General features: G+C 36.3%; 1 protein-coding gene across 1 annotated transcript; it reads right to left on the reverse strand.

The window, feature by feature from the left end:
• Positions 1-1,873: 1,873 nt before the first annotated feature.
• Positions 1,874-6,895, reverse strand: naif1 (nuclear apoptosis inducing factor 1). The gene is made up of 3 exons (XM_053339363.1): positions 6,053-6,895; positions 4,277-4,327; positions 1,874-2,728 (listed from the first exon to the last, which is right to left on the reverse strand). Exons 1-3 carry the CDS (start codon positions 6,495-6,497, stop codon positions 2,169-2,171), a joined length of 1,056 nt encoding a protein of 351 aa, XP_053195338.1. The 5' UTR covers positions 6,498-6,895; the 3' UTR covers positions 1,874-2,168.
• Between the last annotated feature and the right edge of the window lie 5,822 nt (positions 6,896-12,717).

Here is a 12,717-nt window from a genome sequence, read left to right on the forward strand (position 1 = left end):
TATTTAGTTCAACAAATAATAAAGAATTTAATTTAAAAATAAATGAAAATACAAAAAAACACTACAAGTGTAGCCACTATTAATTAATAGAGACATCAAAATTGACATAAACAAAAATCATTTTTCAGAATCCAACTTTTTGCTCAAGAAGCCTGATTAGTGGGAGTAGTAGTATAAATACATGTCAGATTTTATTTTTCTTAAAACCGTTTTCCCCTAATTAACAACGATAGGAAAATGTGATGACTTTTGTGTGATATGCTGACATATTTACTAGCTAACACACATGCTTGGTACATTAATATAGATGACATATATATGTAAACAATAATCCAGGATGAGTTGCATTGTTATTTGAGAGTAACAAACACAACATACTATTCAGGTTTGTCTGTATGGAGAGCATTCATAACCACAGGGTTTAAGTGGATTATTGAAGCCAGACTGTGCTGAGGATGAAAACACAAGTATTATACTTTGGTTCTATACATACTATATATACTCAAAGCTGCAATAATGGCCACCTGGGGGCAGTAGAACTCCACAAAAAGCTGAAAACACAATCGCTGACATATCATTTATAAAGTTGTAATGATAAACATGTTATCAATCAGTCAATCTTTGAGCAGCACTTGATGACAGCAGCAAGAAAAAACTCCTTTTTAATGGGAAGAAACCTCAAGCAGAACCGGACTGTGGTTGGGCTAACATCTGCCTCAACTGGTTGGGGTTGAGAGAGAGGGAGGGGGGGAGAAGAGGGATAGAGGAGAGAGAGGTACAGTAACAAACAACATTAAAAATATCAGGAGCATGAATTATGTGTTAACGGCAGCAGCCTGCATGGCCCCTGTGTTAGTGAAATGCATTAATGGTACATGAATGTAAATAGATAGAGGGGCTCAGTACACATCCAGCTGATTTAGCAACATTATCATTCATCATCACTGTCTATGACAAACCTTAAACTAACAGAAGTAACAATTCATTCCACAATTCTTAATGACATGTAACTACAACAATATTCAATATTTAAGACATTAAATACATATGTAACCTAAACACATATTAATGTGTTTAGGTTATTGTAGACAGAGATCTGCCTTTTGATTAAGAATTAATTTTTAGTGATGTGTGATAGTGATTTAAGTTTTTGTTCTACGTTATTTGTATTGTTTTTTTAAAATCTCATTTTATTTTATTCATGCTTCTTCTGTTTTCTAATCTCTTTTAATCAAGTTTTTAGTCGAGCTATTATTAAACTTTATCTTTTATTTCATTTTTACTTTATTTTATTTTTAATCTACTTTAACCTAGTTTTTTTACTCATTATTTTTCTCTTATCTTACATTATTTACATTTTCTAAACATTTTTTTATCATTATTTTATCTTGTGTGCATTGGTCTCAGTTTTCCTTTTAAATTTCTTCTTTGTTTTTATTCCCTCATCATTTTTACTCATCTTAATATTATTACTTGTTCTGTCTTATTATAAACTGTGATACCTGTATGAAAGCTGTATAAATAAAGTTGGATTGATTGATCAGTGATAAAATGAGCTTACACACACTGATCTCTTCTGATTGGTTATCAGTGATGCAGCCTATAATGAAAACACATGCAGCTCATTTTTTTCTTCAAATTTTATTCACTTGTGAATTGGAGGTACACACTAACCGAAGAACTGAACTGACTCTAATCTTAAAAACAAGACTGATTGTTCTTCATTTTATAGGTCGACTGCAGGATGACTGTTACACAAACTAAGAATCCAATATCCAACCTGCATCAGGCTGATAAACTCCTGCATCTTTGCATTAAAAACATCATTTTCAATATCAAACCCAATGAATTAAATAACATAAACACGCTGTCAAACACTGACAGACTGTAAAAAGTAAAAAACATGTGGTAAACGTAACTTTTTCTCTCTTTTGTGACAAAATCATAAAAACGGATAAAATTCTGTACATGCTCTTCCTAAGGCAACTCCTGACATGTTCTTCATGGTTCTTTGAAGTCTGTGTGCATGGACTCCTCTACAGTATGTGCAATGCAGGCAGGAGCCCCAAACACACACACACTCACACACTCTCTCACACACACACACACACACACACACACACACACACACACACACACACACACACACACACACACACACAGAGAGTCTATTGTGTCTCCTCGGCTTGCTGTGGAGGCGGTGGCGGTGTTTTGGGCCTGCTCTGCTCCTCTGTTCCCGCCCCGTCGGCCAAAACTCCCACCGCTGTGCTGCTGCTGCTGGAGTTTGCCACCTCAGTGCCGCTCTGAAGGAATTTACGCAAGTCTTTTAAAGCAGGCCTAAGCATCTGCACTAACGCCAGCAGGGCGGCCTGGGTTCCTTCCAGAGCTTGAGCCTGTCTTTCCTGCGCGAACGCCTGAGCCTCCTGGGAACGCCGCATCATCTGCAGCAGCTCGTTCTGGCCCTCCAGGTGCTGGGCGATCTGTCGGATGTGGACGTTGGTGACTCGCTGCTCTTGTAGCAGACGGGCCGAGTTGAGGGCGATGCGGCTCTTCAGCTCCTGAGGTTTGGCCTGACCCTGAGGAGGAGGCGGGGAAGAAGCCGAAGACGAGGCCAGCATCTCTACCGGAGCCTCGACCGACGCTACAACGGTGGGAGTGGGCTCGCCGACCGTGGTGGTGCAGTACTCCACCACGCCTCCGTCCTCCAGTGCGTGGTAAGTTGTTTCGGCTGGAAAAGAGACAGAAAATCAGCGCAAATTGTCCCATATACACCTCTGCATCAAATACTATGCAGTCTATATAGTCTATTTGTGCATTTCTCTGATAAACCAACAAAATTATTGTTGACTTCAGTTGGATTTGACATATTTTGGCCCCAGAGTGTATCACTGAGGCCTCTCAGGTCAAGAGCTCCTGGTTGTGTCCTGCTTGGGAGTGATCAAGCTTTTGTTGTCCTGACTCCTAGATTTCGGAATTCAGGTCATTACACACTGTTAAAGACTGCGTAAAGAAAAATGTAAAAAGCATTTCAACCATTTAGATTTGAATTGTGGAGCTAGGCTTCAAAAACTGTGTTTCAAGATTTCTGTGTTCAGGATTTAGTGGGCGGGTCTGAAAATCACTGCTGCGTTAGCATAAACCCGCCCCTGCTGCTGTAGAGGTATAAATACATTAAGCACACACTACTACTACTACAGTCTACAGTTAGCCAGTTAGCTGAGTTAGCCACCAAGCTAGCAGCTGAGTTAGCAGCAGAAAGCTCTCAGACATAGCGTTCATGTTTCTGGTAGAGGTGGTGACTTTGATTGACAGGTGACAACTTTGAAGCCTAATTTCATATATTTGGCGATTTCACAGATAATATAAGCTACATAGTGATGACATCATTTTCTTTGTCACCATAAGTCATGTGATTGGCTGTGTCACCCAGTGATACAACATAATAACAACTCTATTTACAGTACAGATCTAAATGGTTACAGTATATTGTGGTCATTTTAAATTCATAGGAAACAAAATCAACTTTCAACTCAAGAAAATGTGCTTATTGTTTTTATTCACTGTGATGTTTAAGCTGCTCTGTATAGAATGATGGATGTGTTTGTTTTCACATTCATCTGCTGAAGGAGGAACATTTCTCTGTGTTCACCTTGAGTTTAAGGCATATATCAAAGCCTTGGATCAATATCATTTTGTATTTCATTTTATTTAGTTATTGTTTTTCTCGCTAACTTCATCATGTATTTTATGTATGAGTCTCCAAGAAGATTAGCTATTACTACTTGTAATAGCTGATGGGGATCACTTCACTTCACTTAACAAATCTAATTTAACTTAACTTATCTTATCTTCAACTCTTTTTTAAAAAAAATCAAAATATGTGTATATTCATAGATTTATGAAAGGGAGAAGGAGTAAACGTCATTTCAAGGATCTTAATGAGGTAAATGAACTTTTCCATATTAACTATACATATAAAACCAATTACTATTCTGTGTAGAGTTTATATATCTTTTAACATTTAGGTTTTTTTGTTGCCTGCATGTTTTCACAGTGCAGAGTGAACTATTTAACTCTTAAGCAGCTGTTTTGTTACCTTGTTGAGTTACCTTTCAGACCTTTCCCCCTCCACAATATCTTTACTCTTTAAATCAAACAGGAAGAATAACATCTGAAAAGCAGAACCTTTTGTATGTTCTCTTTAAAAGCTGACAGACATTCATCTAAGGCTTCATCTGCCTGCTTAAAATGCATGTATGAATGAAAAATAACTCACCATTCAGTGGCTTTGCTTCATCACACACTGCTCCTGTGCCAGCTGGAAGAGCTGAAATACGCACAGATAGAGAATGAGCTGAAAACACAAGGCAAAGAAAAGAAGAGAGACAATCTAAAACACTACATCATATTACACTTGTTTTATTTTTCTTCTAAAAGTAGCACATGTGGCTCTTTGGAACGGGTAACCAGGAGGAGGTGGAGGAGACGTAGGAGTGATGCATCCACACTGCCTCTCACTGGCTGAGAGCATGTATATAAATCTATAAGGGGGGGGGGGGGGGCAAGGACAGGCAGCCATGCAACTATAAGGTCAAAGAGACTGCATTTGTCCTCACCACGCCTAATCGTCAGAGAACCAGGAAACAACAAGGAAAAGGAGAGGTGATGAATGATTGCAGAAGATGAGAGAGAAAGCAGGATGGGAGCAGCTGTCGATGAAGTTATTACAGATAACAGAGTTAGGGCAGAACAAAGCAAGGGTTTGCAAGGGGTCTATACCGGTGATTTCATTTTAACTGCATTTTATTTCTGATATTTAGCTTTAAAAAAGGAGCTTTCTCAATCCGTTTTCTTTCATGTTGGGATGACGGACACTTAAAAGGAGCATTCCACTTATTTTTCCATGTTAGTTCACTGGTAAAAACATGGAGAACTTTATTCAATCTGAGAACATCACCCTCAAACTGTATACCAAGCAAATACACTGTGGTACTGCTGCATTATGGGAATTGTAGGATACAGTGTTATTGGAGTTGAACCATGTCAGAATATCTCAGCCTTTGCTACTATTATTTTTCTTTTCAAACTTTATGGGAGTGTGATAACAAATCAAAATGAAAAGTAGTAACAGGAAATGAATTCATTGACTCCATGTTGCTACAGTAAAGCAGATCCTGAAACATTCATATCTGCAGACCTTAATGTTAACGTCTTCTCACTCCAACACACATTTTATATTAACCCCTGACCCCAAGGCTGAATTAGTACCCCTATAAGGGCCCCTGGGCACTAATCTCAAGTGCCTCGCTTGGCTTTTGGTTACCGCCGGCAACGTCCAATTTCTACTGGTTCATCATTTTTCCCACACACACTTTTCTAGAAAACAAATATTATTCTATACAACTAGTATCAATGAGTCCAGTTAGTATTTATATATTATATATATCTATATATATATATTTACTTGCTTATTATTTATTGTTCTTTACTCTTTCTATTGATGCTCTTTCTATTGTTGCTATCCATTGTTGCAATATTGTGAATTTCCCCACTGTGGTAATAATAAAGGAATATCTTATCTTATCTTATATGTTTATTGTTTCCCTTTAAAACCTGTGCAATGACAATATATTATCATTCAACACTAATATTACTCTTGTACATAATGTTACCATTTTTTACTACTATTGTAATTGTATAGTTTGTGCACTTACTTATCATTTATTGTTCCTTACACTTTCTATTTTCTGCTATGCACTTTGCTGCTACAATAATGTCCATCTCCTCACAAATAAAGGATTCTCTTATTTGATCTCTTATGAATGTACCCGTTTAAAATGTGACCGCACTGAAGCATGCTGGGTGGTGTAGTTTTAAGGGCATTGAGTTAATGTGACAGCTCTGTGGGAATCCATCACATAAACAAACAAAAAAAAGGTTCAATCACTGAGCTGAGAGGATGGATCCACCAGAGGGCAACACATGATCTCCTCTGACTGGATTTGGAAGTGCATCCCGTTCATGCTCACACTGAAACTTTTAGTCAACTTACTGTCTGCTAGTGTGACGGTGGTGGCTGTGTTCACTGTGACAGGTAGACTGATCTCAGCATCCGAGTCTCCCGCAGGTAGACTGATGATGGTGGCTTCCCCCAGCAGGTTACAGATCCTCTGCTGCATGGCAGTGAGGATGACGGGAACCGGAGTGCAGTCAGCGGAGGTTCCCTCTATAGCAGCCCGCGCCTGGGCCACTTTCCGCCGGACCTCCGTCTTCATATCGGACCACTTCTTTTTCACCTCTGGTAACTCTCTGGGACAGGTGGTGACAGCGTTCACCTTTTTCAGTATGTCCACCCACGCGTTATTCTTTGCCATGTGGGTGACTCCAGCATTGAAGTGGTTAACCAGTGTGTGCTTTTGTTTCTCTATTTCTTCTACTATAATTTCCACCTCCCTCTCCGAGAAATTCATTTTTCTCTTTTTAGCGACCGATGCCATAATTGCAGAAATTCCTCTTTTGGAGAGGTAACTGTGCGTATTGTACGCAAAAATAGTAGGATTTACTCAATAGATATGCGCAACGTAATGGCTTCCAGAATCGGCTTCTTCTTCCTACTAACAACGCTTACGTTAGGTGGGCATTAAGCCCCGCCCAGTGTCGCGGCATTGGTTGAATCGCTCGCGGTTATGCTATATGCTCTCATACTATTGGTTAAAGTAAATGCCAATCAATCAGCGAGCCAAACAAACTATGTCGGTTAAACGCCAAATAAAAATCAACAGCCGTCCTACTTTATCGTTGTAGTTGGTGAATAGAGCCGCCTTTCCCCCTTTCTTATTTCAATAATTCAATAACGACAACATGCAGAATTTACAGGAATACTCTAAGAAGCAGTAACCTCTTAAATGATTATAAAAGATACAATCGTTTTTGAAAAACTATTGAAAATACTGTTCATATGTTGACAGAATGATATATACACTGCATGTGCCTTTAAACAAAGAATGTTTTGCTCTGAATACCCCACGAAGATTAAAAAAAGAGAAAGAAATGCATTTGTGTGTGTGTGTGTGTGTGTGTGTGTGTGTGTGTGTGTGTGTGTGTGTGTGTATGTGTGTGTGTTTGCATGTGTGTGTCCTTGAAGAAACAAGATACATTAGACTACCATCTTTTTTTAAAATTATGTCACAGCGTTTCAAGAGTTTTAATTACACTTTGTAATAACCTTTAAATATCTACATGTTCGTACAAACAATATGACCTCAAATAGAAGAAGTAGATCATGTAAATAATAAATCAGTGTGAGCAGATTCATGACAATGAAGTAGGCTAAATGAACAGTGAAGTGTAGAACAACAGTAAACACTTTGTCCTCTTTACGCTACTTTTTGACACTTTGTTGAAGTTGATAAATACATTCTTTAATTTTTTAATGATACATTTTGGATTTCCCCCCAATAACATTATTTGCAACACCTCTCGTGTATACACCAGTTGTCAGTTGTAGAAGTCATATAGCCTATATATGACTATAATGATGTTACGCCCCTCCTGTAAATTATAAACAAATGAATAAAAAACTGATCACAAAGAGATATTTCAATATCAATATAGGCTAGTGTTCTGTAGGTATATGAAAACATGTTGAGCCAGTCTGAAGTTTGTCTCAGGTCAACAAGCCTTAAGGAATACACTAGTTCAGTTAGATCCGTCTCAGAGTGCTGCGGTTTGGTGTGTTTATGCTGCAGCTCAGTACTGACAGACATGAGACTGATACAGATCATCTCATGTCACTCTCACAATGAAAGCAAAGATCCAGTATGGTGAACTACTCCTTCACATTTTACATCAACCAACTGTTCGACAAACCAGTCTCAAACTTTTCTTGTTCAGTTAAATATTTTTCCATTGTTACTTCTGTCTTTTATAACCAGAATATATTAAGTTTTTAGTTTTGTTTAAAAAAAAAAAAAAACATATAATGAAACAGAACAGGGATGTGGGCAGGCAGGTACAATATTTCCCATAGTGTGGTGTTCAGATTTTAAAATATATGTTCATGTGTGCATATACATAACTCCTACATACACACAGATTCATGTTCAGCCTAGCTGTACATAAAAGTACAGCTGTTCGTTTTGCATATCCACACATACTCACATACACACTCATACTCACACTAAGACAAAACACACTGTTCTGTCTTGATCAAACTTCATATTTCACTAAATGCTTACTCGTGTAAATGTGTAATGTTAGGAAAAGTAGGACTGTGTTTATGGAATGACTTACAGACAGCAGCTAATACAATGGATCATAAAACATGGTAAGGAAGCTACAGGTGAAAGTGTCATAATAGTGATAATAACTGCATATTAATACAGAAAAAACTTGGATGTAGTTATATAATAATATAGAGATATTAATAACCAGCTTATGTAAAACTGCGGTGTACATACATCTTTACTTTGACACTTTAAGTCAGTAGTGTACATGTAAATCAAATCAAAGTGAATCAAGATAACAGTTTATAGTGGCTACAATCACATTCAATTTACATATGACATAAGTGACAGTCTACACATTACTGTGCTTTCTGGATTTCCAATCAGATATTGCACTAAACATAATAAGAAATATTGCACATAGATTAAAGTGACTTGTGCTGGAACTGATTTATACAAGAGACTGCTGTGCGCAAGGTAGCTCACCCTAAAGAATCAATGAGTAAAGGTACAATAACCCAATAAACCACAGGGCAGGGACCAAGTTTTTAGTTCCAATTTAATAAATACATAATTCAATTAAGATTGGAATTTGGCAGGCTGTTTATTATTAAGAAGAACAATTGATGTTGGAAGGAAGGAGAAGCTGTAACAGTTAGTTTTGTACCTAAAGGCTCTATATCTCCTGCCTGAAGGTAGGAGTACATATTTGTGTGAGATTTCGTTCAAGATACGATAAGATTGTTTGATTACTGTTTCCTAGAAAGGTTGTTTGAAGGGACTATCTTAGATTTGCTTTGAGTAGTGAGGGAGCCAAACCAGGAAGCTAAGCCGTATCAGATCAGGATACCTAGGTTAACATCATTTCACTACTCACACCAAACAATCCGAGTCGGAGGAGGAAATGTAATCTTTGGGCTAATTTGCCTCACAGACAGTCAATGTGCTCGTTTAATTCAAGTTGATTTTACTCTCAATTTTACAGTTTAGTAAGGTTTAAAGTGAGATGACTCTTCTCACAGCAGACCCTAAAAGTGTGTATTAACATCTGCTTATAGCAGGCTTAAAATAACAGAATTTTATGATGAAGTTATTTGTCTGGTGGCTTCTGGACTCATTTGTGTAAACAGTGAATAAAAAAGTAGAGCTCACAAATCCTTGAGGAACCCCTGTACTACTAAAATACTAATTGAATCAGGTTGCAAATAATAAATGATTAGAAAATTATTCCAATTGTTAGAAGAAGGTGATGCTTTCAGGAGCAGCAGTGGACATATTGTCTGTATGGCATCAACAGAATGTGAAAATGATCCTTAAGAATGGTCACAGTTATCTCTGGTAATGGAAACATCTCATCAGTAGATGGGACAGAAGTAACAACGTGCTGCTAAGTGTCCCACTGGTTAAAATGATCTAAGAACACATCAGTGAGTTAACTGTATTTAAAGTAAGCAGGTTTTGGCCACATGGATACAACTTCTGTTATTTTATGGTTTAATACTTTCAGATGAGAGTCTGTTTTTTACTTTATTAAATGTTTATCCTCTATTTCATTACACTTATGTATAAATCATGTAATGCAGTACTGTATTAAAGCTGTCCTGCTCACTGATATATACTGTAATGACACAGTCTGTAGAACATATTAACAGAACAGCTACTTACTGTAGGAGAACAAATGTAATTGTAAATGTAATCCATTACAATTACTGAGAAAAAATGTGTCATTAAATGACAGTTACTGATGAAAATGATGATGATTACAAAGGAGGTTACATCTGAAGTCACACCTTTAAGATTTAACATGTTACTGAATACATATATTGCTGTTTTTAATTCTTTGAAAACAATATTTTTTATATTTAGTAAATAAATCATGAGGTGGGTTTATTTGGAGCACACATGGACTTAAATGGAGTCACAGTACTAATTAAACCCACTTTATTCATCAAATATCTTTATTTTATATTCCAAAACCTATATGAACTAATGAATAGATTTTCAAATGAGAGATAAATGTTGCTTTATAAGAAATGATCTCTCTTATAAATCATGTCAGTATCCACGAAAAACAGCTGAACTTAGATTTTGGTGCTTAATGGGAACACTTCCCCTAACAGCTGGAAACATTGGTTAGAACATTAGAAAAGTCATCACATGTAATAAGTTACATTACTTTGATGAAGTCACTGAAATAGTTACATTACTTATTACATTTTAAATAATCCGTAATCTATTACATTTCCAAAGTAACATTCACAACCCTGGTCTTGTTATATTATAAATAACAATATATTTGGATGTAATGATATGGATTAAGGATAGTTAGTCCTTCTGTTACTGAGTCATTATAACATTGAACACATGATGTGAAATAGTTTAAATGAAACTCAATCAAAGGATCCTTCACACTTCATGTGTTAGTTTCCTGTCTGTTGGTGTATTACTCTATTACAGGGCTTCTGTACTGCTCAGTCATGTGTTTAGTAGCAGCAGTTACATTAGTATAGAGCCAGTAGCCTTATCAGCAGCTATATGACAGTAGTGGCTGGATAGAACTATATAACTAAATACATAAAAACATAGATGCAGATGTCATTTGATCAATAACCTTTATTGTTGAAGATGATTTAAAGGCAAAATAATGACAAATATTTGACATTTGAAGAATATCTCCCACAACACTTCACTTTTCATTCTTCACAGTTTTAGTTGTATTGATATAAATACAAACAGATGAGTGACAACTTATGGTTACACTTTATTTTGGACCTTATAGTTTCCTTCATTTCCTAGAAAGGAGCTGATGTAATTCTTAGAAAGATTGAAAAAGATGATGCCATTTGTTCCTATTTCTAGAAAAAACACCTCAAATACACAAGAGTTCAGATGACACACTATGAATCAGTTCATTGTTATATAGTCTTGGATCAGTGCACAGTAAGTCAGCTGAACATGCTTCTTGTCCACAGGCAAGCATACAACCTCACAATCAAGTTTCCAGACACAAATAAAAAAACAATAATTATTTAGATAGAACACTTCTAATTCTTTCCAGGAACCTTCAGATTAGGAAATAAAAGCCTTGTAAAATAAAGAATTACTCAAACACATACTTGATATTTCAAATAAAACAGCTGTCAATAAATGTATATAGTACAGATTTGGTAAGGATATAAAGGAAAAACCTGACTAAGCTCAATGAGTGCAGAAACAATAAATGCAGTCCAGCACCATCATCACATCATCAATTGAATACCTTTAGGAGGAATGTCATTCATCCCAGCAGTACAGTTCCACACAATATCTAAGCACATTCTTACTACTATTTTAACTATATTTTTAACTACTATTGTTTTTATTGCTTGTGTACTTATTATTTATTGTTCTTTATTCTTTGTATTGATGATTTTTCTATGTTTACTATCCACTTGCTGCTGCTGTAATAATGTACATTCCCCATGAATGGACTAATAAAGGAATATCTAATCGTATTAATTAAAAAATTAAAAACTTGAATAAATGTTGCTTTTGTTCCCCCTTTTACACTTACATTCTACTGTGCATAAGTTAGTATAATGACTCAAGATCAAGACAAAATACTCTTCCATATGATCTAGTTTATTTGTTACATATCAGTATATAAACTGATGAACGAGTGAAAGTGTTTGCCAGAAACTACAGGAGCTTGTCTGTAATGTTTTAGACTTTTCATTAAAGTTGTGTGTGAATGTGTATTTGGATGGAACATTGACCAAATGCTAGTGAGACCCTCCTCAAGTCCTTCCAAGTCATTGTAGATTAAAAAAAAAAAAAAAAAAAGATGAACAAACATCTGGAAGAAAGAACAGGGTCATTTTTCCATGTTCCACCAAATTGTTAAAGGTTAGCTACATTCAGCTACAAGTTTTCTGGAGTGAATTACCTTTTATTCATAGACATTAAATAAGTAGCCTATATTACTTAATGCTTGAAACTCACAGTTTTAATGAGATATGTTGTCCACCATTCCTCAACAGATGCTGATGCTGGTGAGAAATGTTCTTCCACTGAAGCAATAAAAACTTTAGAGTAATAATGAATTTGGTTTATTATATGTATACATACAGGCCTCATCTTTGCACTGGCCACAGAACAAAGTGTTTTATTCTGAAATAGCTGTCACCAGATTTCCCATTGTCTCTTTTATTTGAATACATTGCACGTATGACCTGTGCGGCAGGCTGACACTACATATCTGAAACTAAAGGTGGTGCCTGTGTCGTGGAGAGGTTTGAGCTTGATTTCATATTTTCATTCAATATTCTCAGAATGTTATTCTATAGGCTGTTCTTACACTGGCATTAAACATTCTCCCCTACTTTCATTTCATTTGTTTATTAGTATTATTATTATTTTTTAACCACACAGCATCATCTCCACAGACGATCACTGTTTGTTCATCTACTCCTGCATGGTCTAAAGTGGTCTACATACAGTATGAAAAGAAACA

This window comes from Scomber japonicus, chromosome 19 (assembly GCF_027409825.1).
Source record: "Scomber japonicus isolate fScoJap1 chromosome 19, fScoJap1.pri, whole genome shotgun sequence".
Lineage (NCBI taxonomy): Eukaryota > Metazoa > Chordata > Actinopteri > Scombriformes > Scombridae > Scomber > Scomber japonicus.

What these genes read in the sequence shown, in the direction of transcription:
- naif1 (XM_053339363.1), bottom strand. Translation starts at nt 6,497, where the DNA reads ATGGCATCGGTCGCTAAAAAGAGAAAAATGAATTTCTCGGAGAGGGAG. An exon ending in CACCGTCACACTAGCAGACA is followed by an intron (nt 4,328 to 6,052) that starts GTAAGTTGACTA and finishes TGCGTATTTCAG; the next exon opens with CTCTTCCAGCTGGCACAGGA. An exon ending in TGAAGCAAAGCCACTGAATG is followed by an intron (nt 2,729 to 4,276) that starts GTGAGTTATTTT and finishes TCTCTTTTCCAG; the next exon opens with CCGAAACAACTTACCACGCA.